General features: G+C 37.7%; 1 protein-coding gene and 1 pseudogene across 1 annotated transcript in view; both read left to right on the top strand.

Annotated features, from left to right (window-relative positions):
* Positions 1–2729: 2729 nt before the first annotated feature.
* Positions 2730–26058, top strand: LOC125999009 (tyrosine-protein kinase Yes-like; annotated as a pseudogene).
* Positions 26059–26069: 11 nt separating this feature from the next.
* SH2D1A (SH2 domain containing 1A) overlaps positions 26070–26867 on the top strand; it is a 47977-nt gene continuing 47179 nt past the window's right edge. The window contains exon 1 of the mRNA XM_049767087.1: positions 26070–26206. Coding sequence (XP_049623044.1) covers positions 26070–26206 — 137 coding nt within the window. The remainder of the gene's footprint in view (positions 26207–26867) is intronic.

The following is a 26867-nucleotide window of genomic DNA, read 5'->3' as shown; positions in this document are numbered from 1 at the left end:
GAATTAAGGTTTCCAAAATCACGATTATAGGCATCTATGCCAGATTCTTAAAGAAATACACAAATGTTTTATCATAGACCTTGTTAGGTCTCAACATTGAAGAGTAGCAGATTCTTATTGTGCTTATTGTTCTCTTGAGTGGCATCCTTACTCCTGGAGTGAGTGCATCTACTGGCCTGCTCTCAGATGTGACCAAAATGTGTTGAACACGTTTTTTGTTAACAGTGTTTGTTCTTTGTTACTTAAAACAAATGTCTAGGACCACAACGAAATGGGCATAAGATTAGTATCGCACTATCAATACTCATAAAGGTTGGGAAAGAGATATGTCCCATATTCTTTTGAGCTAGCTATTTGTCTGTATTTATTGTTAAAATGAATTTTAGGAGTGTTTAATCCACTTTTTTTGAATAATATCATGCATATACTTAAAAGAATTGCATTAAATCTGTACAATGCTTTGGGGGAGTTCTACAAAGCAATAATCATTAAAACAGCATGGTATTGGAATAAAGACCATGGTATTGGAATAAAGACCAACCCTCTTATCAATGGAATAAACTTGAATATTCAGAGAATCTTTCCCAGAAATTCAATCAATTAATCTTTGATAATGGGAAAAGAAAAGCAAAATGGAGCAAGAAAAACCTCTTCAACAAGTGGTATTGGGACAACTGGTCAGCCACATGCAAAAACGCGAACTTGGCACTCCATGCACAAAGGTCAAATCCAAATGGATTAAAGACCTTGATATCAGACCCAGAACCATAAGGTATATAGAACATGTAGGTAAAACACTCTATATATTGAGAATAAAGTCACCTTCAAGGAGGAAACATCACTGTCCAAACAAGTGGAAGCAGAGATAAATAAATGGGACTATATTAAACTGAGAAGCTTCTGCACCTCAAAGGAAATAGTGAGTAGGATACAAAAGCCACCACAGAGTGGAAGAGGCTCATCACCCAATACCCATCAGATAGGGGCTAATATCTAAGATATACAAGGTACTGACAGAACTTAACAAAAAAAATAAATATCTAACCTCATCAAAAAATGGGGAGAAGAAATGAACAGACACACTTCCTCAAAGAAGGAATACAGATGGCCAAACGGCACATAAAAATGCTCCACATCACTAATCATCAGGAAGATGTAAATCAAAACAATAATGAAGTACCGTCTCATGCCACAGAGACTGGCACACATCACAAAGAACAAGAACAATCAATGCTGCCAGGGATGTGGAGAGAAAGGATCTCTCATTCATGCTGGTGGGAATGCCGTCTAGTTCAGCCTTTATGGAAAAGAATATGGAGATTCCTGAAAAAAAAAAAACTGGAACTTGATCCGGCTATACCACTCCTAGGGATATATTTTAGTAACACAAAATCACAATACAAAAATATCTCTGTACACCTATATTCATTGCAGCTCTATTTACAATAACCAGAATCTGGAAACAATCCAGATGCCTGACAACTGATGAGTGGCTAAAGGAACTGTGATACATACACACATTAAAATACTGTGCAGCTGTTAGGAAAAATGAACTCATGAAATTTTCCTATACATGGAAACTATTATGCTGAGTGAAATAAGTCAGAGGGAGAGAGTGTCTAGTCACAGAATAATCTCACTCATCTGTGGGTTTTATGAAAAATGAAAGTCAGTCTAATAAAAATACCCAGAGACAATGGAGATGAGGGCTGCAAGGACCAGCACACTGTATGAAACTTTTCACAAAGGGCCACGAGTGCAGTCAGAAAAATAATTACTCTAACAACTATCAGGACAGTGGTAGTGAGTGAGAGAAATAGAATGCCTGTTTCGAATACAGGCAGAGGGTAGGGGAGTTGGGAGATGGGGGACATTGGTGGTGAGAAAGTTGTACTGGTGAAGGGAATGTTGTTTTTTTTATAACTGAAACCCAATTACAAACTTGTTTGTAATTATGGCGCTTAAATAAAGATATTATTAACAACAAAAAAGAATGATGTTTTAGACTATGACTGAAATCTATATGTACACTAAACCACTCTATATAGAATCGTCCTTATGAAAAAATTAATTCCTAAAATATTAAAAAATACTCAAAGGATTTAGTACAATTCATTGAGTACAACTCTTCTTATTTCACTGTTGAATGCTAGAAATACTCTAATAGGTCAGATGTTAGCCCACCCAGCTCAGCTTCCTGACACATAAAATGATAATAGAAAATATAATCCCTATAGTCAACTTTAGAGGTACAAAATGCCAATAGATTTTCTAGCGTTTTTTGTCTAATTTTATAAAGTAGCCAGCATGCACAGTGTCCCATGCATTCATTGGATACTGTGCTAGACTCTGTGAAAGGGATCCTTATTGTTATTAATAATCTGCTTTTCTAGAAGAAATAAAGTTATACCAAACACTAGTTAGAAGAGTTTTCATCAATCCGCATCACAATTTGCTGGTCTGTAGAAAACAGTTTTCTAAGTTTTCGTAAGATTATGTGTAACAAGATAGCATTATTTAATAATTATTTTTATTTAAAATCAAGGAAGTGTATATTTATAAAATTCACTCACACAAAGTTGAAATAATTTTAGTTAAAAACAGTTACTAGGGAGCTGGGTCCAAGAATTGGAGCTTGGTGAGGATTGGAGCTTGATGATGGGGGAGCCCAGAAATTCACTTCTCTGGAAAGGAGGAGACCTGGGCTAGCTGTGCAGTCATTGCTGCTAATGGGTGCCTGGGCAATGAAGGTGGAGGAAGAGGGCTTCGTGGGCCTTGCCTCCATCCTACTCCCACCACCCCTAGGTGCAGCAGCTTCAGGTCATATTTAATAATGCGCTGCATTAAAAATTAAGAGAACAGAGACTGGAGCGGCGACACAAGCGGTAGGGCATTTGCCTTGCACTCACTGACCTAGGATGGACTGCGTGTTGATCCCCCAGTGTCCCAAATGTTCCCCCCAGCCAGAAGCAATTTCTCAGCTCAGAGTATCCCCTGAGTGTCACCGAATATGGCCCAAAACAAAAACTAAAAAAAAAAAAGAAATTAAGAGAACAGAAGTCCTACTAAGTAGAGACCAAAAGCACTCCAGAACCTGTCAGTACAAGCATCAACCAGTATGGAGCAGAACACATAGCAGCAACACCATCGTCTTCAGGAAAGGGAACATCTGTAAATTTTAGCAGTCTTTCTATGACACCATTTGGAGGATCCTCAGGGGTAACACCTTTTGGAGGAGCATCTTCATCATTCTCAGTGGTGCCAACCTTGTATCCTGCTGATTTAACAGGTGGTGTTACTATATTTGTGGCCTTATATGATTATGAAGGTATAACCACAGAGGACCTTTCATTTAAGAAAGGTCAAAGATTTCAAATAATTAAAAATTTGAAAGGAGACTGGTAGGAAGCAAGATGGATTACCACAGGAAAAAAAGGGCTACATTCCTAGCAATTATGTAGGCCCCACAGATTCCATTCAGGCTGAAAAATGGCATAATGGCAAAATGGGAAGAAAAATGCTGAAAGATTACTTCTGAATCCAGGGAACTAATGAGGTATTTTCTGAGAGAGAGTGAAAGTGAGAGAAAGAGAGGAGAGAGAGAACAAAGCTACTAACAGTGCTTTTCCCCTGTCTATTCATGACTGTAGTGAAGTAAGGGATGATAATGTGAAACACTACAAAATTAGGAGACTTGACAATGGTGGTTACTACATCATAACCAGAGCACAATTTGAAGCCCCACAGAAACTGGTAAAACACTACACAGAACATGTGGATGTCTTATATGATAAGTTAACAGCCGTGTGTCCAACATGAAACCCCAGACTCAGAGTCTTGGAAAAGATGCTTGGGAAATTCTGCGAGAATCTTTGCGACTCAAGTAGAGGTTAAACTAAAACAACATGTTTCAGTGAAGTATGGATGGGAACATTGAATGGAATCACAAAAATAGTAACCCAAACACTAAAATCAGGCACAGTGTGCCAGAGGCTTTTCTTCAAGAGACTCATATAATTAAAAAGTTAAGACATGATCAACTTGTTCCACTGTATGCTGATGTTTCTGCAGAGCCAATTTACACAGTCACTGATTTTATGTCAAAAGGGTGTTTCTTAGAATTGATAAAGGAAGGAGATGGAAACTATGAAGCTGCCACCGCTGATTGATATGGTTGCTAAGATTGCTGATGGTATGACATATATTGAAAGAATTAGCCATATTCATCGAGATCGTTGAACTGATAATATTCTTGTAGGAGAATATCTGGTTTACAAAATGACAGATTTTGGTTTAGCAAAGTAATCAAAGATAATGAATATACAGCAAGACAAGGTGCAAAAATTCCAATTAAGTGGATAGTTCCTTAGGCTGTACTATATGGTTGATTTACAATCAAGTCTGATGTATGGCCATTTGGGATTCTATATACAGAAGTGGTACCTAAAAGCAGAGTGCCACATCCAGGTATGGTTAACCATGAAGTGCTGGAATAGGTAGAATAAGGATATAGGATGCCTTGTCCTCAATATTTTCCAGAATCTCTTAATGAATTGATGAATTATTTCTGGAAGAAAGACCTGGATGACAGTGTAAACTCTACCCCCTGTTATTCTGAATAAATCCAATCATTCTTGGAAGACTATTTCACAGCTACAGAGAGAGCCACAGTACAAACCAGAGGAAAATTTAGAGACCAAGTATACTATTTTCTTTATTTTTAATAAATATTTATTTAAGCACCATGATTACAAGCATGTTTGTAGTGGGGTTTCAGTCATAAACAGAATACCCCCCTTCACCAGTGCAACATTCCCACCACCAATGCCCCCCCCTCTACCACTCCTGCCTGTATTGGCGACAGGCATTCTACTTCTCCCATTCTTTAACATTGTCATGCTAGCTATTAGTGTAGTTATTTCTCTAACAGCGTTCACCACTCTTTGTGGTATACTATTGTCTATGCACAGATCTGCCAAAATGTAAAGATCTTGTGTAGACCACTTCACTTACATCCAGGGATCAAAAGAAGAAAAATCTTCATTCTGCATGTTTGTAATTGTAAACTAGAATACCAGGTTGATTGCACAAAACCACTTTTCTCTTCCAAGGGTTAAACTGAAGCACCAGTGATGAAATTTCCTAATTATTTCAGGGTCCAAAGAAAGTATAGTTAAGAAGTGGTTAATAGACTGCATTCTGAAGCTGGTGAGTGCCTGCATTGTGGGGCCGCGGAATCGCTTTGCCCTGCCCTGCCTTTGTTTACTCTGAGGACTCCGGGGAAAACTCCTATCTCTGTCTGCCTGAAACTGTGCTTCTGAACTTCCGAAGGTTTCCTCAGGGGCCTAGGGAGCGCACCCCCAAAAGCACTGCATTTTGAAGCTGGTGAGTGCCTGCATTGTGGGGCCGCGGAATCGCTTTGCCCTGCCCTGCCTTTGTTCACTCTGAGGACTTCGGGGAAAACTCCTATCTCTGTCTGCCTGAAACTGTGCTTCTGAACTTCCGAAGGTTTCCTCAGGGGCCTAGGGAGCGCACCCCCAAAAACACTGCATTCTGAAGCTGGTGAGTGCCTGCATTGTGGGGCCGCGGAATCGCTTTGCCCTGCCCTGCCTTTGTTTACTCTGAGGACTTCGGGGAAAACTCCTATCTCTGTCTGCCTGAAACTGTGCTTCTGAACTTCCGAAGGTTTCCTCAGGGGCCTAGGGAGCGCACCCCCAAAAACACTGCATTCTGAAGCTGGTGAGTGCCTGCATTGTGGGGCCGCGGAATCGCTTTGCCCTGCCCTGCCTTTGTTTACTCTGAGGACTTCGGGGAAAACTCCTATCTCTGTCTGCCTGAAACTGTGCTTCTGAACTTCCGAAGGTTTCCTCAGGGGCCTAGGGAGCGCACCCCCAAAAACACTGCATTCTGAAGCTGGTGAGTGCCTGCATTGTGGGGCCGCGGAATCGCTTTGCCCTGCCCTGCCTTTGTTTACTCTGAGGACTTCGGGGAAAACTCCTATCTCTGTCTGCCTGAAACTGTGCTTCTGAACTTCCGAAGGTTTCCTCAGGGGCCTAGGGAGTGCACCCCTAAAAAACTGCATTTTGAAGCTGGTGAGCAGCTGCATTCTGGGGCTGCAGGATCGCTCTACCTTGCCCTGCCTTTGTTCACTCTGAGGACTTGCAACTAGAGGCAACAGAAGCGCTCAGCCGCTTCGCTTCCCTTTGCAGCCGCGAACTCTTCCTAATCAATGAACCCCACCACAACACGCAGGAAAAACCACACTACAAGCGTGACAATGGGGAAAACTCGCAGGCAAACACCATCCATAGAGAATGAAGACGAAAGCTCGGTTGATCTAATAAATTACAACCACCTGATTAACCTTTCAGATAAGGAGTTTAGAGTAGAAATATGGAATATGTTTGTAGACCTCAAAAAGAGCATAGATCGATCTGAAGAGAACACAAAAACAGAAATCAGAAAACTCCAAACTGAAATAACAGATCTGAAAAATACGGTTGCTCAACTGAAAACCACAATGGATAGCCTCGCCAACAGGGTATCAGCAGCTGAGGAGAGAATCGGAGTACTGGAAGATGAGATGCAGAAAAGCTCAACACAACAGAAGAAATTGGAAAAGAACATTAAGACAAACGAACAGGCAATGGAAAATGTACTCAAGGCATGCGAAGAGATGAAAATAGAAGTCTTTGATAAACTCAACAGAAACAACATAAGAATCATTGGAGTCCCAGAAACCCAGGAAGGAGATCTCCAAGAAGAATCAACTGTCAAAGACATCATCAAAGAGATACTCCCAGAGTTAAAGCCTACATGCAATCAAATACTGCATGCCCGAAGAATACCAGCTAAAAGAGACCCAAAGAAAAACACACCAAGACACATCCTCGTTACAATGACAAATCCCATAGATAGGGATAGAATACTGAAAGCAGCAAGATCAAAAAGGGAAATTACATTCAAAGGAGCATCCCTAAGACTTACAGCAGACATGTCACAAGAAACTCTCAAGGCCAGAAGACAGTGGTTGGATATTGTGACAAGATTGAATGAAATGAATGCCTCCCCAAGAATACTGCACCCAGCCCGACTCACATTCAGGTTTGGAGGAAGAATACACAGCTTCACGGATAAACAACAGCTCAGAAACTTCACAGAAGATAAACCAGCCTTAAAGGAAAAACTGACAGGTCTACTCTAAGACAAGAGAGACCAACAAACACAGCAAACTTATCTACAAAGATGACATTAAATCCTATGACAATCATCTCCCTCAATGTCAATGGACTAAATTCACCAATTAAAAGACACAGAGTGGCAAAATGGGTCAAAAAGATGAATCCAACCTTCTGCTGCCTACAAGAAACACATCTGAATAGTCAGAACAAACATAGACTCAAAATCAAAGGTTGGAAGAAAATTATCCAAGCAAACAACACCCTGAAAAAAGCTGGGGTGGCCATATTAATATCAGATGACACCAACTTTATACTCAGAAAAGTGGTAAGGGACAAAGATGGACACTATGTACTAATCAAGGGATATGTGCAACAGGAAGAAATCAGACTATTAAACATATATGCACCCAATGAGAGACCAGCAAATTATCTAATACAATTACTGACAAATCTGAAAGAAGAAATCAATAATAACACAATCATTGTGGGAGACTTCAACACAGCCCTATCAACACTTGATAGGTCAACCAGACTGAAACCCAACAAAAACATACTAGCCCTGAAAAGTGTTATGGAAGAAAGAGGACTAGTAGATATATACAGGACACTCCATCCCAAAAAACCTGGATACACATTCTTTTCCAATGTACATGGGTCATTCTCCAGAATAGACTACATGCTGACACATAAAACATACCTCCATAAAATCAAGAGGATAGAAATCTTGCAGGCTACCTTTGCTGACCACAAGGCTCTGAAATTAGATGTGAACTACAAAGCCACACAGAAGAAAAACTTTAACAATTGGAAATTAAACACCCTGCTACTGAACAACCAGTGGGTCCGAGATGAAATCAAAAAGGAAATCAAAACTTTCCTGGAAACAAATGATAATGAAGACACAAACTGCCAGAATCTATGGGACACAGCAAAAGCAGTCCTGAGAGGAAAATTTATAGCTCTACAAGCACACATCAGGAAGGAAGAAGGAGCATACCTGAATAACTTAATGGCGCAGCTTAAACAATTAGAAAATGACCAACAGAATGAACCAAAGATAGGGAGACAGAAGGAAATAATAAAGCTGAAAGCGGAACTCAATGAAGTGGAAAACCAAAAAGCAATCCGAAAGATCAATGAAAGCAGAAGCTGGTTCTTTGAAAAAATAAACAAGATTGATAGACCATTGGCAAAACTCACAAAGAAAGAGAGAGAGAGAAATCTGATAACCCGTATCAGAAATGAAAAGGGGGAGATCACAACAGAAATTGCAGAGATCCAAAGGATAATCAGAGGCTACTTTGAGAAACTTTATGCTACAAAACATGAGAACCTAGAAGAAATGGAAAAATTCTTGGACACTTATAACCTTCCACATTTAAGTAAGGAGGATGTAGCATATCTAAACACCCCCATCACTACTGAGGAAATTGAAACTGTAATCAAACATCTACCAAAAAAGAAAAGCCCAGGCCCAGATGGTTTTCCTAATGAATTTTTTCAAATCTTTCAAGAGGAGCTACTACCAATCCTAGCCAGACTCTTCCATGAAATTGAAAAAAAGGGAACTCTCCCAAACAGCTTTTATGAAGCCAACATTACCTTGATACCAAAACCAGACAGAGATGCTGCCAAAAAAGAAAATTACAGACCAATATCCCTGATGAATGCTGATGCAAAGATCTTCAACAAAATCCTGGCAAATAGGATCCAATGCATCATCAAGAAGATCATACACTACGACCAAGTAGGCTTCATCCCAGGAATGCAAGGATGGTTTAACATCCGTAAATCTATTAACATCATACACAACATCAACAACAAGAAAAATAAAAATCACATGATCATATCAATAGATGCAGAGAAAGCATTTGATAAGGTCCAACACCCATTCTTGATCAAAACTCTCAGCAAGATGGGAATGGAAGGAACCTTTCTCAATCTAGTTGAAGCCATCTACCACAAGCCAATGGCAAATATTATCCTCAATGGAGAAAAACTAAAAGCCTTTCCTCTAAATTCGGGTACAAGACAAGGCTGTCCTCTCTCACCACTCCTCTTCAATATAGTACTGGAAGTTCTTGCTATAGCGATCAGGCAAGAAAAAGATATCAAGGGAATTCAGATAGGAAAGGAAGAAGTCAAACTCTCATTGTTTGCAGATGATATGATACTCTACTTAGAAAACCCTAAAGACTCCACCAAAAAGCTTCTAGAAATAATAGATTCATATAGCAAGGTGGCAGGCTACAAAATCAACCTACAGAAATCAATGGCCTTTTTATACACCAATAATAATAGGGAGGAGATGGAAGTCAGGAAAGCAATCCCATTCACAATAGTGCCACACAAACTCAAATATCTTGGAGTCAACTTGACCAAAGACGTGAAGGACCTATACAAAGAAAACTATAAAGCCCTGCTCCAAGAAATAAGAGAGGACACACGGAAATGGAAACACTTACCCTGCTCATGGCTTGGCAGGATTAACATCATTAAAATGGCAATACTCCCCAAAGCATTATACAGATTTAATGCGATCCCCTTAAAAATACCCATGACATTCTTCAAAGAAGTGGATCAAACACTTATGAAGTTCATCTGGAACAATAAACATCCTCGAATAGCTAAAGCACTCCTAGGGAAAAGGAAAATGGGAGGCATTACTTTCCCCAACTTTAAACTGTACTACAAAGCAATAGTTATTAAAACAGCATGGTATTGGAATAAAGACAGACCCTCAGATCAGTGGAATAGGCTTGAGTTCTCAGAGAACATTCCCCAGGCATACAATTACCTAATTTTTGACAAAGGAGCAAGAAATCCTAAGTGGAGCAGAGAAAATCTCTTCAACAAGTGGTGCTGGCAGAACTGGTTAGCGACTTGCAAAAAAGCGAACATAGACCCCCAGTTAACATCATGTACGAAGGTAAAATCCAAATGGATTAAAGACCTTGATATCAGACCAGATACCATAAGGTATATAGAACAACATGTCGGTAAAACACTCCATGACATTGAGACTAAAGGTATCTTCAAGGAGGAAACTGCACTTTCCAAACAAGTGGAAGCAGAGATTAACAGATGGGAATACATTAAACTGAAAAGCTTCTGCACCTCAAAAGAAATAGTGCCCAGGATACAAGAGTCACCCACTGAGTGGGAGAAACTATTCACCCAACATCCTTCAGATAAGGGGCTAATATCCAAAATATACAGGGCACTGACAGAACTTTACAAAAAAAAAACATCTAATCCCATCAAAAAATGGGGAAAAGAAATGAACAGACACTTTGATAAAAAAGAAATACAAATGGCCAAAAGACACATGAAAAAATGCTCCTCGTCACTAATCATCAGAGAGATGCAAATCAAAACAACGATGAGATACCACCTCACACCACAGAGATTGGCGCACATCACAAAGAATGAGAACAATCAGTGCTGGCGGGGATGTGGAGAGAAAGGAACTCTTATCCACTGCTGGTGGGAATGCCGTCTAGTACAGCCTCTATGGAAAGCGATATGGAGGTTTCTTCAAAAACTGGAAATTGAGCTCCCATTCGACCCAGCTATTCCACTCCTAGGGATATACCCTAGGAGCACAAGAATACAATACAAAAACCCCTTCCTCACACCTATATTTATTGCAGCACTATTCACAATAGCCAGGCTCTGGAAACAACCAAGATGCCCTTCAACAGACGAATGGCTAAAGAAATTGTGGTACATATACACAATGGAATATTATGCAGCCGTCAGGAGAGATGAAGTCATGAAATTTTCCTATACATGGATGTACATGGAATCTATCATGCTCAGTGAAATAAGTCAGAGGGAGAGAGAGAGACGCAGAATAGTCTCACTCATCTATGGGTCTTAAGAAAAATAAAAGTCATTTTTGTAACAATCCTCAGAGACAATTAGAGGAGAGCTGGAACACCAGCTCACTCCATGAAGCTCACCACAAGAGTGATGAGCACAGTTATAGAAATAACTACACTGAGAACTACCATAATCAAGTGAATGAATGAGGGAACTGGAAAGCCTGTCTGGAGTACAGGTGGGGGTGGGGTGGGATGGAGGGAGATTTGGGACTTTGGTGGCGGGAATGTTGCACTGGTGAAGAGGGGTGATCTTTATAGGACTGAAACCTTATCACAATCATTTATGTAATCAAAATATCCAAATAAAGAGAAAAAAAAATAATCTTAAAAAAAAAAAAAAAAAAAAAGAAAAAAAATTCAGTAACTTTTACAAAGTCAGTGATAAATGAGAAACCTGGACTCAAAACCAGGGATTTTGCTCTCAGGCTTTTGTTTTTTGTTTTTGGCTTTTGGGTCACACCCGGAAGTGCTCAGGGATCACTCCTGGCTGCACGCTCAGAAATCGCTCCTGGCAGGCACGGGGGACCATATGAGATGCAGGGATTCGAACCACCGTCCTTCTGTATGAAAGGCAAACGCCTTTTCTCCATGCTATCTCTCCGGCCCCTCCTCTCAGGTTTTAATCTCTTAAACCACAAGGTTTTCGAAGATGAAAATTAAAGCAAGTCTATGTTTATGGAATATTTTAAAATATTAAGAAATATTTTAAAGCTTATGACAGGAAGAGTGATGAGTGCAGTTAGAGGAATAACTACATTGAGAACTATCCAAAAAATGTGAATGAATGAGGGAAGAAGAAAGTCTGTCTGGAGTACAGGTGTGGGTGGGGTGGGGAGGAGGGAGATTTGGGACATTGGTAGTGGGACTGTTGCACTGGTGAAGGGGGGGTGCTCTTTACATGACTGAAATCATACAACTACAATCATATTTGTAATCACGGTGTTTAAATAAAGATAATTTAAAAAAAAAAAAAAAAAAAAAAAAAAGAAGTGGTTAATAGGGCCTGGAGAGATAGCACAGCGGCGTTTGCCTGGCAAGCAGCTGATCCAGGACCAAAGGTGGTTGGTTCGAATCCCAGTGTCCCATATGGTCCCCCGTGCCTGCCAGGAACTATTTCTGAGCAGACAGCCAGGAGTAACCCGTGAGCACTGCCGGGTGTGACCCAAAAACCAAAAAAAAAAAAAAAAAAAAAAAAAAAAAAAAAAAAAGAAGTGGTTAATAGGAGAAGGGAGGTAAAAAAAAAGTGGTTAATAGTGGAAGTGAAAGCAAAAACAGTGAAGACAAGGAAACTGGTCCCCTCATCTGGACTTGTTAAGAGTAAAATGGTTATTATAAATAAAACCTTTGATATAAAAATATCATGAGAGTATATCTAAAATTAAGGAACTTCATGGCACCAAACACTTCCATTTCAGTTTTTAATATTTAGCATGTATTCTTAGAAGTTTTTTCTAAGTTGAAATGTGTAATTTTAATAAATGCCTCCTTTTGCATGGAAATGGGCTGTTTTCAGAATCAAACAAGGAAAATAAACATTTAAAATGTAATTAAATGTTAGACCACTGCAGTGGAACTGAAAGTACAGTGCACTAAACTAAAAACTCATGGAAAAGGAAAATAACTGAATCTTTCACTTAAATATTTTCTGAATAGTTTATTTTAAATACAGTAAGGAGAAAGTAAGTTGATATTTTAGAAAGTTTCCTAGATTTTTTAATAAGGTGATATATAATTAAAGCTATACTATCCAATCCAAGGCAAAACCTTTTAATCTTTAGGTAGCATGAAACTATATGACCCATCAATTAAGCAGTCCTTAAAAAAGATTAGTACTGTGATATATTGCTATATGTACCATCAACACAAATATAAATATAAAATACCACTAGAATAGGGACTTTTCTATAAAACTTTGTACTCGAGTAATAGCTCTACCTATTTTCTGAAATGTTATAAAGCATAACTGTTAACTAATCTTTCTTAACATAAATACTGAGTGTGAAAATATCAATCTCAGAAAAAATTGTAAGACTTCCTACTAATTTCAGTGATACATTTTTATGCAAATTGGCTTTAGAATTCTTGTTTTCAAGGCAGATTTGAATACACTTTCCTTTTTAAAATAATGTACATAATGGTTATCATTGTTTTCCATTTAGAATTTAGTGGATTTTTGTGGCCCCCCAGGGACCTCGATCCTGACCCGTGGGAGAGGCTGGAGACCACAACAGTTATTCACGGTTCACGAAGAGGATTCCGGCTTGAAAGAAAAGAGGGATTGGGAAAACAAGGAGACTCAAGGCGAAAAGTTCCGATCAAGAGTCCATTTATTTTGGGAGGGGGCTAGCCTTTTATAGTCAGGCCAAACAAAGAGAAAGGGGCAAGGCATTCTTGGAATAATTGTAACTTTCCACAGGCACATCATGTTTTATCAAAATTAACAAGGCTGTACATCACGAAGCTGGCATTCATCAATCATGAGGCCCAAGTTGTTAGAGCAACGAAGTATAAGATCTAATCTCTGCCCAGGCCCACCAGCCTCTATCTTTATGGGAACATCTTGGTGCCTGTGGTCGACTCCCCTAGCTCTGAGGTATGCAGTGACTCCCCTTTTTTTTAGGTCCAAGGGCAAAGGCCACATTTGCTAGCTGCTTAGGCTGGCAGCTCCTGCTAATTGTCACGTAGGCACTTTTGCTCAGACTTTCAGAGACTCCATTTTGATTTTAGTAAAATGGGCTTTTAGTTATGCCAAACAGTCTCCAACAGATTTTGGAGGAAAAGTATATTCATAATAACAGAGGGTAGGGTTTACACCATTTGAAAATAAACATACTAGGGAAAATGTTTTTATGACAAAAAATTTTAAAATATTAATTTAAAACAGCCCATTTCCATGCAATATTAGTGGTTTGTATCTAACAAAGAACTGAGTCTGACAATTATCGTGTAGGTAGGGTTTACACCATTTGAAAATAAACATACTAGGGAAAATGTTTTTATGACAAAAAATTTTAAAATATTAATTTAAAACAGCCCATTTCCATGCAATATTAGTGGTTTGTATCTAACAAAGAACTGAATCTGACAATTATCGTGTTTATATTTTAAAATTCTGATCACACCTTAAATAAAATAATGTGGGGCCGGAGAGATAGCATGGAGGTAAGGTGTTTGCCTTGCATGCAGAAGGACTGTGGCTCGAATCCCGGCATTCCATATGGTCCCCTGATCCTGCCAGGAGCGATTTCTGAGAGTAGAGCCAGGAGTAACCCCTGAGTGCTGCCAGGTGTGACCGAAAAACCAAAAATTAATTAATTAATTAATTAATTAATGTACTAGATCCCTATATTTTAAGAAGTATATAATTTTTAATTATCATCATTTATCTGACTTAATCATAAGATTACAATTCCTGGGCCATGGAATATGAGTTGAAGTTTTTTCAGTCTGACAGTTGGCAATAGTCTGGTACTAAAATTTGTGGTTTTCAGTCTGTCATATTTTCAGTCTGACAGTTGGCAATAGTCTGGTACTAAAATTTGTGGTTTCTATGTTTACATAACCTGCTGACTTTGACTTCCTCTTCCTTTTCCAAGAGGATCATCCTGAGAAGACTGCCATTACATTGGCCCTCAATGTCTATAACCTTTGACGCCTGATTTTGAAAGGAATTTAAATGAACTTTAATATCATAATATTTGTAAACATTTTAGAATAGATAACAACATTCTGTTATGTACTAGCTCTGTTCATTTAAAGAAGCTAGAGAAATTTAATGGTACTGAGTTTTAAACAGAATAGACTAGTTCCTTTTATCATTTGTATAAGAAAACAAAAGGCTAACTTAATGTGTACTCATTTTAAATGATTATGCATTTTTAATTGCCAAGAAAAAGGAACAACTTTGTGCATTTGAAGATTTTTCCAGCAGCTTTCATCTTTAATATATAAATGTGGAATTAGCCATTACCAAAAAAAATGGAGTTGGCATAAACAATCATCTAGCACACTTTTTTAAAATGAATAATGGTAGCTTAAAACTTAATATTATAAATATCATTGCTTTGTCAAATGGAAATAAAATTTTTATTGAACATAAAAATAAATAAAAACAGTCAATTGCCACTTGGGTTTAGGACTTTTGTTAGGATTTAATAAATACTATTATTAGTGTTGCTGTTTTCATTACATGTAGCTGGATACAAGGTAAATGGACATTTTACTAGGCTCTTTGTAATATTATCTAGAATTTATTTTCACTGCCTTCTTAAACTTCTATAAACTAGAAACACAAGCAAAGAATTATTTCTGCAGAAATTTAGTAGCTGTATTATATGCTAAATATTAGCTAGTGATAAAGGGTTTTAAAAGATTCCAAGTTCAGTGTGTAGCATTTTGAGGTGTAAAACTTCCACAAGAAAAAAATGATTTTAAATGGTGCCAGCAGCAAATGAAAAGGTTTCTAGGTAAGTTTATTGTTTTATTTAAAAATAATATGCAATATTACAGCTTCACTCATGACATTTCTCAGTTTTTTTATGTTTATAAGTACTATCTTATGTTCTCTTTTTCATTCTGCACCACATTACAAAATATTTACACACAAGGCAGAAACCTGTGATTAAATTTGTGGTAGACAGCTTTAAACCATACCCAAATAGTTTTTAAATGATGAAAAACAGCTCTTTTGTGAGGGCTTTGTTTGTGTTTTAGAAAATTAAATCTCACTTTAATTTTTTTCCTGGATACATATATTTTATTTGGAATTTCAATGAGCCATAATGGTTCTAGGATAGAAAGTGACTCAGCATTACTATGTACTATTAAATATTGTTAAGTATTATGATTTTCATAACTTTACTATTACAATTTATGATATTTTCTAGTCTGTTTTAAAACTTCAGATCATATATGACCTGTTTGTGAGAATCATTCTATTGAATCGTCTGCTGATCAATGTGTCTACCATTTTTTGAAAGATAATTTTTATTTAAACTTATGTAGAAGTTATGAGGAGGAGAGAAAGAGAGAAGTACATGTTCAAGAGAGAATACTGGCTTCACTAGAATGGAAAAGCAAGAAGAGACAGATGACAAATGTGTTCAAGGGACAACAAGGACTTAAAGAGCAAACAAGTGTCTAGCATTTTTAAGTGAAATATTTATTACTGAGAAGGAAAATAATGCATTGTTGCATCTGTAAATATAAAATGCATTTTGAAAAACATAAAATGCATTTTGAAATTTACCATTAGTTATTTTGTTTGCTGAGTTATAATGTTTCGTTATTATTTACAAAGCTGTTTATAGTTCCTTTCATTTCATTAATTTGCTACATTTTGGTTCTTGTGGTGACTATATCAAAATAATTACCCACATTTCAAAACATTAAAGGTTATTTTAGAAATATTTGAATTAAAATGTTACAAACAAAATAAGTCCCCAGGGCTTTAGTCTTTTTCTTTCAGTTTGTAATAGAGTTCCCAAGACAGATAACAGATTTTTAGAAGGAAAGCTGTATCTTTCAAAGTTTTGTTTCTTTAGAAAGTAATATTTCTTACACTAATAAATCCACAGTGCCCCACATAGGATAAAGGGAGGTAGAAAAATATTATCAAAATCTAAAAGAAAACTGGATTGATGAAACCAAAAGATCTACATGATGTATTTTTGGTCTGTCAGGTGTCAAGGTGTGAGCTATTAAGAGTTGTTCCTATAACCCAAAATGCGACAGACCACAGGATAGATACTAGTAAATGATGAATGCGAAATAAGACTACAAAACATTACATACATACTCCTCACAGAAACCACACTTTGCAAAGGTTCTCTGGAAAGGAAGATGCAAGGCAAACAAGGACTTACATAAATATGCAGGTACCATATCAGGGTTGTGGTTGTGCAAAGGGGAATATATTATCGCTGTATTCCAAAAGTTTACTAGCTAGTAAAAAAATGAAGTTTGAATGTCTCTTAGGTTCCAGGCATATCATAAATTTCATTCAGGCACATCAATTAGGCCATTTCATTTTCTCTTCGAAGGCAGAAATAAAATAAAAACTGAGAAGTGACCTTGATTGAGTAATAAAAGCTTCCTCCAGCATCCAGATCTGGTCAGAATAAAGTTCTGTCAACTTCAAAAAATGAAATTCCCCAGGGTTATAATAATTTAGAAGGTATATAGGTTTTATATTAATTCCAATATGTATGTGGGTGTCAGGGAGAGGGATTTCTCCAATTATCTAATGTCTTAGAATTCAACTCAGTTCTAATGTCTGGAAATAGCACAAGATTCCATAAGTTGAAGCCTCAGTTCCACAAGACTGACCAGGCCTCCTGCATTTTCAGATGTCAATTGCAAATCCAGGTAATTATTTGTGATTTTGATCAACAACGTGTTGATCAGGAAAGATTCCAAAGACACCCTTCCTGGATGATGTCAGATTTCTATCTTTCTAGGCTGTTATCTATTCTTCTGGATGCCTAGCATCCAGACATTTCCATGATATTTTCTTTGGAATCCATGAATACTTGAATGGACTGCAGAGACAGTTCAATGGGATGGACACATGCTTTCCATATAGGAGGTTCTAGTTTCGTCTCCTACACCATCTATCCTCTGAGCCCTACTGGGAACATTCCCCTAGTACACAGCCAGAGTGTTCCCTGAACACTTCTGGATATATATCCACCCAAAAACAAATAAAATAAAATAAAATAAAATTTACTAGAGCTGAACAAAACTTAGCAAAGGTATTTTTCTTAAAATATTACTGACTCATTTCAAAAGAAAGTAACTTAGAAATAGCCAGATGAAAGATATTCAGTAGAGCACGAGATTCACAAAAAGGGCAGAGACCTCATGCTTTTTTGGAATACATCCTCTGTTACTCTGTCTTTTGGGCTTTTATAGAGTCTCCATTATGCAGCTATGATTGATGAGCTCATTGGTCATTCGCAACTGATTCAGCCTTTATATCCTTTTCCTTCCCCTGAGGTTAGAAGGTGGTGGGACTGAATTTTTTAAACTCTAGAAAATTCACATTCTTTATTATGATCTATAAATATTTATGAAACAACCCAATGTAAATTAAAATAAAATAGTTGGTTTGATTATTTTTATTTTTTTATTAATATCTTTATTTTAGTATCATGATTACAAACATGTTTATAGTTGTGTTTCAGTTATAAAAAAGGACAACTCCCCTTCACCAGTGCAACATTCCTACTACCAATGCCCCCAACTCTCACCTCCCCAACCCCTGCTTGTATTCCAGACAGGCATTCTATTTCTCTCAATTACCATTGTCATGATAGTTGTCAGTGTATTTGTTTCTCTAACTGCACTCATCACTCTTTGTGGTAAGCTTCATATCATGGGCAGGTCCTTACAGTCCTCATCTCTATTGTCTCTGTGTAGTATTACAATAATGTCTTATTTTTCTTAAATCCCATGGTTGAATGAGATTATTCAGTGTCTATCTTTCTCTGTCTGTCTTATTTCACTCAGCATAATAGTTTCCATGTCCATCCAGGTATAGGAGAATTTCATGATTAAAAAATTTAACCCTCTAATTATAGGGATGTTCTTCTGAAAAGCAGCCCTCATACTTATTTGAGTTCTAAGAGCTATTTCATTCAACTAACAGACACTAAAAAACCATTTTCATTACAATTTCAAAGGTTTTAAGAGCTTTGGTCCAGAAAATAGGATTATGACCAAATGTATATATTTCATATTACAGTACTGTAGATATATACATTATGATCTAGCGTTGAAACCCATAATCCAGGACAAATAGACCTTGACTGTAAAAGTCTTCTAAGATATACTAAGCAATGAGGTATAACCTGGAATAATGCATCTGTTCTTTAAGGCATCTAGCTCGATGTAGACATGCTGCAAGACAGGACATGAGAAAAGTTGGAACTTCTGAAGTCTAAGAAGATCATAGCAACTAAATATGTAATTGCTTTATAGTGTCAGAAGTCTAGCCTATTCAGAATTAATACTGGGGAGGGAGAGGCAAAAGAGGATAGTCGTGAAATGCACAGGACTTGAAGGCAGAGACTCATGATCAAAATCTGGTCCTGACACTAATGCTACCTAATTTTAGCTTCCCATCGATAAAATGAAGACAATTATATTTGCTTCATAGGGGTCATACAGATAGCTCATTTGATTATCATACACTTCGCATGTGGGAGGCCCAGTTTTGATCTTTCAAAGCACATGGTTCCCTGCACACCATCAAATATTATCCCCTAGACTCCCCTCCAGCAAGTCACATAATACATACAAAGTGCTTTCAAGAATTCTTGGACTGTAGTATGTAGATAACAAATATTAGCTCTATTTCAAGAATGGAACATCAGAAGTAGGCAGATTTGTCATCAGAAGAAGGGAACACCCTTTGGTCCATGAAGGAGATAAAATTAGGACAATTAAAAGGAGCTGTACATAGCACACACAGAGATAAATAACTTCCTGTCACATGTAGGTCATGTCATTCTGGAATATAAATTGAGTTGAAGAGCACTGTCATTTCCACTGGCACAACTTTTCTTGTCTATTTGCTTGTTTACCTTCTTTAGTAAGTCAAATATTTGCTTTTCTTCTCTCAAACTTAAATACCACACAGCATCTGATCTGTATAGATACATAAATGTTGGCCCCAAATATTACATTTTAAATAGGCTTAAATAAACAACTTATCAATCATGTCTCTAGTTTCTCACTTACAAAGGAAATAAACATAGCCTCCTAGATAAAACCAGGCATGATCAGGTCTTTCTTATTTTCTTTCTTCTTTCTTTTCCTTCCTTCCTTCCTTCCTTCCTTCCTTCCTTCCTTCCTTCCTTCCTTCCTTCCTTCCTTCCTTCCTTCCTTCCTTCCTTCCTTCCTTCCTTCCTTCCTTCCTTCCTTCCTTCCTTCTTCCTTCCTTCCTCTTTCCTTCCTTCCTCCTTCCTTCCTTCCTGCCTTCCTTCCTTCCTTCCCTCCCTCCCCCTTCCCTCCCTCCCTCCCCCCTCCCTCCCTCCCTCCCTCCCTCCCCCCCCTCTCTCTTTCTTTCTCTCTCTCTCTCTTTCTTTCTTTCTTTCTTTCTTTCTTTCTTTCTTTCTTTCTTTCTTTCTTTCTTTCTTTCTTTCTTTCTTTCTTTCTTTCTTTCTTTCTTTCTTTCTTTCTTTCTTTCTTTCTTTCTTTCTTTCTTTCTTTCTTTCTTTCTTTCTTTCTTTCTTTCTTTCTTTCTTTCTTTCTTTCTTATATTAGAAATGTTTTTCTTTTCTCATTTTGGTAGAGGAAGTGAATTTTACTAAGTGCTGAATGTGTAAACTCACCACGGGTAACACCATCATAACACTGTCAGGGGAGAATTCACACCTATAGATGAGCTAGTTGAAGAACAAAGTTAGTTTGGAAAGGTTAGAGAAAAAGATTTTGAAATGTCAGATTCACTCAATAAAACTGACCACCCTTGGTATCTTCCTTTGTATCTACCTGGATTTGAGAGTAGCCTAGGGCATTTGAAAGGAAGACAATTAGCACCTCAGACAGGACATCCACATGCAAAATTTGTCACCTCTCAGAGAGCTCAGAAGGTGACAAGTTTAGATAAGAAGACACTTTCAACCTTGACTGACAGTTTCTCAAAGCTTTTATATTTGATTTAAATGCCATCCATAGTCAAAAAGGTTGTTTGCTTTAATCTGGGACGCACTTTTCCTCTACAACATGATTTAAATGTCTTAGGTCATTTAAACACAAAAAGAATAAAACTCTTTTTTTCTGGGTGGTGTCTGACTAACCAGCTCTTCGTGCTTTTACACAGATGAACTCAGTTGATTTCCCCTACTTCTCACTAAAGGCCTCTTGGCTTTCCTATGGAGCATGAATGTTTCTGCTGGAGGTGGCCTTAAAGGTCATCTATTTCAACTACTATTTGATAGTGAGAGAAAGTAGGGCTCAAAGGAAGTGATTTAGTGGCAAAGCAAGAAGTGTAATTCAACACTTACTGCCTCTAGTTCTTCCAATTCATCTTGCCAATTGAAAGTCCAGCAGTAGAATGTAGAACCAAATGTGTATGTATTTATTTTATTTTCTTGAGAATACCATGATCATTTATCTATCCACTTACATAACAAACATTTAGCATCTAAGATTGACCAGACATCAACTAGGCAGTGTGAATCAACTACTTGTCATAATGGAATACAAGTTTTGGTAGGGGAGAGACACATCAAAAAATACTGTTCTGCTTCTAAGTATATTAAACTTGTATTTAGGGCCCTTTCTTCCAATTCTTTCTTTCCTTTCTTCCTTCCTCTGATTTTTCTTTTATCTCTTTCTTTCTTTCTTTCTTTCTTTCTTTCTTTCTTTCTTTCTTTCTTTCTTTCTTTCTTTCTTTCTTTCTTTCTTTCTTTCTTTCTTTCTTTCTTTCTTTCTTTCTTTCTCTCTTTTTCTTCTTTCCCCTCCGCCTCCTCCTCTTTCTCCTTCTCCTCCTCAACTTCCTCCTACACTTTCTCCTCCTTCTTTCTTCATTCTTCAATGTTCAGTGGTGGTGGGCAAATGGCCATGTGGAAGAGCTCAGAAGACAGGGTGCAAAGACTCCAGAGATCTTCCTGGAGCAGTTTGGTGTTCATTTATTGCAGGTGAGAATGGGATCATTATACAGGAGCCTGATCAATAGAAGATATGAGATTATCCAAATATGGGAAGAGAGGGAGAAGTAATAGTTCATTCCTGGTTGCCCATGCCAGGTGGTGTGTGTCAGTTGTGCAGTGTTCAGTAGGGGAAAGCAGGATTTAGAACACTACCTGGCTTGCAGCAAGGCCCTGCCCTATTTTTACTCATGGTAACACTTGTTTTTGTTGGGTCATATCTAGCAATAGTCAGGGAATATGCCTGGTTCTGTACTTTGAGACACTTTTTCAGGGGACTCTTATATGGTTCTAAGGATTGAACCTTGGTCAACCATGTTAAGGCAAGCACCTTATACACTGTGAACTCTATCTAGCCTATTCTTTTCAATTCTTTATCGTCATGGTTCCCATAATTAGTTCCCCTCCCCTGTGTCTCTCTTTTGTATATGGTCAGAAAAGACAGATACAACAGAGCCATCTTTCTGTACATTTTAAGTTCAATATGAAGTTTTAAATTTGCTAAAGTCAAGTTTAGTACCTGTAGAGCACTAGAGTGAAGATGTCAGTATTTTTGATCAACACTGCAGTTGTGGGTTGGCTCAGCTGTCAGCTTGCTCGTAAGATGACAAGGAGGTACTGGATGTGAAAGTTGTACTATTACCTTATAATTTATCTGTTCTTTTTTTTAATAGAGTTTTAGTTGTGCTGAACCCCAGCATACCTGGCTGCTTTGACAGGTATGCTATTTTAGCAACACAGAACAAAACAGAGAATGAAATGAAGAATGTATGGTATACTTTTGCTGTCAGATCTAGGTTTCTCTGTTCTTAAGTGTGTGGATAATTTGTTCAGGGCTCTTCAGAGACAAAAAGCTTAGGTTTTGTGTTTACCTATGTGACACTGAATGTTATCACAGCCCAGGTGGGCTGTTACTCATATGGACTAAATGAGGACTGCCCTTCCCTATATTCTTTAATTATTGAAATTCTATTACTGCAATGAATAATTCTGGGCATGTCATTTGATCACTCAAAATATATAGAGCTCAGGGAAGATTGACTTCTTAATTCACTAACATTATTACACACATTCATATAGCATATCATTTTACTTAACCTAAAACACACAAAAGAGTGAGAAATGAAGTAAGCTCCAAATGAGGGAAGTAGTGGGAATATGATGAAAGAATCTTAGTTTAGTTCCTCAGAGTTATCTGTAGATATCTTTTTCGTCATTGTTTTTTTTTCTTCTGAGAGACCATTTCACTATTTTTCACATCTGAATTCATAGGGACTCATAGGCAAAGCAATCATATACCACTGTCATTAAAATGCATATGGCAAAATACATACACAAGTTCAACAAAAGGTTAATACATAGTAAAGCCAAAGTATACTACTATGTAATATTATTAATACATAGACAGGAGACCTTATTTATAGTACTATGTTAGATATTTACTTTTGAAACACATTAAAATTTATATTCATTCTATATTTGGAGTAAAACAAAAATTTCTAAGTTATAACAAGCATTGGTCATAGGTTTTCAGATATATTAAATTACAAAGGACCCAAAGTTCTGTAATGTTCATTAGAAGTATGTAATAAAAACATTGCATGTTTTAATGTGATATCTTTAACAATTGTTTACTGAAATAAAATGCAAACACCAATCTTTCAAAATACAGGATCAGAATGTAAGGTATTTTTCTTTTTTCTATTTGTGAAATCCATCTTTATCACATTTTACCAAAAATGGTTTTTACAAATGTGTAAAAGTACATTAGGTAATACTAATAAAACACAGATAGAGTTCTAGCATATGTAGATCAATGATCAGTCAAATCATCTTCTCCAAGAATGTGATTCATTGTCCTCTTCTTCATCAACATCTTCTTGAAGTAATGAGTCATCCATTAAAGACTCTTCCTGAAATTACTCTTCATCAGGTTGGTTCCATTTCTTCAGTTTCAACAGCTGAAGTATTAGCTATTGGTTGAGTGTTGCAAATGGCTTGAAGGCTTATTTAGGAAGGTGACATACTTAATCTAGGCATGCTTTAATCAAGAAAGACAGTTAACTACAAGATGCCAATGAAATCTTAGGTAATTGTTCTCAATTCTATTTTTCCTAGTTCAGGCTTTTATTTGTTTTTAATAATAATAATAATAATATCTACATTTAAGCACCAGGATTACAAACATGTTTGTAGTTGGGTTTCAGTTATAGAAAAGAACACTCCCCTTCACCAGTGCAACATTCCCACCATCAATGCCCGTTATTTCCTTTCTCCCTAACTCCTGCCTGTCTTTGAGACAGGCATTCTATTTCTCTCTCTCACTACCATTGTCATGATAGTTGTCAGTGTAGTTATTTCTCTAACTGCACTCTTTGTGGTAAGCTTTTCATCATGAGCAGGTCCGTCCAGCCCTCATATCTATTGACTCTGAGTATTATTACAATAATGCTTTTTATTTTAATTAAATCCCACAGATGAGTGAGAATATTCTGTGTCTATCTCTGACTTATTTCACTCAGCATAATAGTTTTCATGTCCATTTATGTATAGGAAAAATTCTTGACTTCATTTTTCCCTGACAACTGCATAGTATTACATTGTTTATATGTACCACAGTTTCTTTAGCCATTCATTTGTTGTCGGGCACCTAGGTTAATTCCAGATTCTGGCTATTGTAAATAGTGCTGCATTGAATATAGGTGTGCAGAAGGTATTTTTGTATTGTGTTTTTCTGTTCCTAGGGTACATACCCCTCGCTCGGAATGGTATAACAAGATCATATGGGAGCCGAAGTTCTAGTTTTTTGAGGAATCTATATTTTTGTTTTCCAAAAAGGCTGAGCTAGATGGCATTTCTACCAGTAGTGAATTTGAGTTTGTTTCTTCCCACATAATTGCCAGCATTGATCTTATTTTTTGCGATGTGTACCAGTCTCTGTGGTGCATGTTCTCAATTCTAATGAGGATAGAGCAAAAATATGACTATAATGCAAAGCATCTCTGTATATCCAACCCAAGGATAGGACACAGAAGGCTTTAAAATTGTTCTCTCTGTCAAGTTCCCAGCCTTGACATATTTTCAAGGAACTAGACCAAAGTTGTGGAAGAAACAGTATAATATAATTTCAGCTCTGTGGACACCAGCATTAAAGGTAATTTTTACAATGAAAAGAAAATGCTTAATAGGATTTGGCTTCAAACATTAAATAAAGTCTTATTTTGATAGTAGGAACTTTGAAAATGGAGGAAATTTGGGGAAAACATTATCTAAGAGCACATTTTTAAATAGAACCAATATTCATTAGAGAAGGCTGAGCAATTTTAAAAATTAATGACAATTTGATATCAACTGGAGTATAAATATGTCCTCGATTAACAACACAAGGGAAGGGTTACAGCACAATTATCAACTCTTCAAATGCAACTCAAAACAAGTTTTCTGCTTCAGATGCTGAAAGTTGCTTCCTATACATCAGAGGGCACAGACAAACCCACACAAAGACAAGCACCCACCAATGAAATGAAACTTCTCTTGAAAACCCATGAAAAAGAAACATTTAGAAGATCTTGAGACATAGGCTGATTTTTGGACCTCAGTTGAAAATTTGAGTTCTCTGATTAAAAGACAAGAAAAGTCAGAAAGTCAGAATCAAGACTGCCTTAGGAGGGGGCCAGAGCGCTAGTATAGAGGGTAGGGTGTTTGCATTGCATGAGGTCAACTTGGGTTAGATCCCTGGCATCCTATATCATCCCTGGAGCTTGTCAGTAGTAATTTCTGAGTGCAGAGCCAGAAGTAACCCTGGGTACTCCTGGGTGTGGCCCCACAAAAAAGAAATAGAGAACGGAAAAGAGGAACTTGTTCTAATTCCCTTTTTTCACTCTTGAATCTGTAGGTTCTTCTAGTTAAGCCCTAGTTGAGCTCTGTAGTGACCCCAACCATCTAAGCTTGTGTTTAGATCTGTGGGTTTTGGACCTGCGCAGCATTCTAGTCTGGATACAAGGATTTACATTGGTAATGTATTCTAAATCTTGATGGGTCCTTCTTGCTAGTAAACTCAATGTTGTGGAATGTGGCAGAAGGTGTGATGGAGTCTGGTGGAGTGTAAACCCAGGACACTTACTGAGTTGTTGAATTGCTGAGCTGGTTTTGATTGAAGTGTGAGGAGGGAGGAGGTTTTAAGGTTGGTACAGAACATCCTGTTTGGTGTTTGGTATGCATCTCCCTCTCCTCTCTGTACAACTGGCTGTACAAGTGACAGGCTCTTGCCTGACTGAAGCTGAAACATTTCCCTTCTTCAACTCCAGGCTTCGTTCTCCAAGCTTCATCCAGTAGCCCACCAGGCCATGGACACAGTGACCGTGTATCATGGCAACATCAGCCGGGAGACAGGGGAGAGACTCCTGCTGGCCACGGGTCTGGATGGCAGTTACTTACTGAGGGATAGCGAGAGCGTCCCTGGTGTGTACTGCCTGTGTGTTCTGTGAGTACATAGTAGTGGGGAGCCAGGCCTGTGGAGTGTAGGGGTGGCTGTAATGGATAGCTAGGGACTACAGACTGAGGACTGGGTGTTGCATAAGTGGAATTCGCCTGATGGCCACAAGGTCTTCCTCATGTCTAGCTCAGGGCTGTGGTGGCATTACACCCAAATTATAGAAGGGTCTCACCACTGCCTTTAATGATTCCTGCAGAGAGTAGCCTTTAACGTAGGAGAAATTCATTTAGAATTTTCTTTTGTTAGGGATTCTGAAATCCCTTTCCATCTCTGGTGGAGGGTAGCAAGATGTAGCCTTGAAATGGTCGAGTGTTCAGTCAGTCTTGGGTCATCAACAATTGAGCACAATGTGGTTTCGGATCCTTGCTTTGTTTTTTGCACATCTGGCAGAACAGAAAATTGGGCAGAAGTCCTCTTTTAATCTTTCTGTAAATGTCCGTGGATATGTCTTCCCAAAGAAAACCATCAGATTTGAGTAGAGGAGAAAGACTAAAATATGGAATCCATTATTCTACCAATGCAAGGTCATTTGATGGACAGAATTTTGAGAATGTTTGTGAGTAAAGATCTCTTTTTGAATACATCTTTTCTTTTTTTTGTTTTGTTTTGTTTGGGGGCTACATTTGCCTATGTTCTGGGATTACTCTGG

The sequence above is a fragment of the Suncus etruscus genome, chromosome X (assembly GCF_024139225.1).
Source record: "Suncus etruscus isolate mSunEtr1 chromosome X, mSunEtr1.pri.cur, whole genome shotgun sequence".
Classification (NCBI taxonomy): domain Eukaryota; kingdom Metazoa; phylum Chordata; class Mammalia; order Eulipotyphla; family Soricidae; genus Suncus; species Suncus etruscus.
Note: the sequence above shows the minus strand (reverse complement) of the source record. Positions and strands in the feature narration are given on the sequence as shown.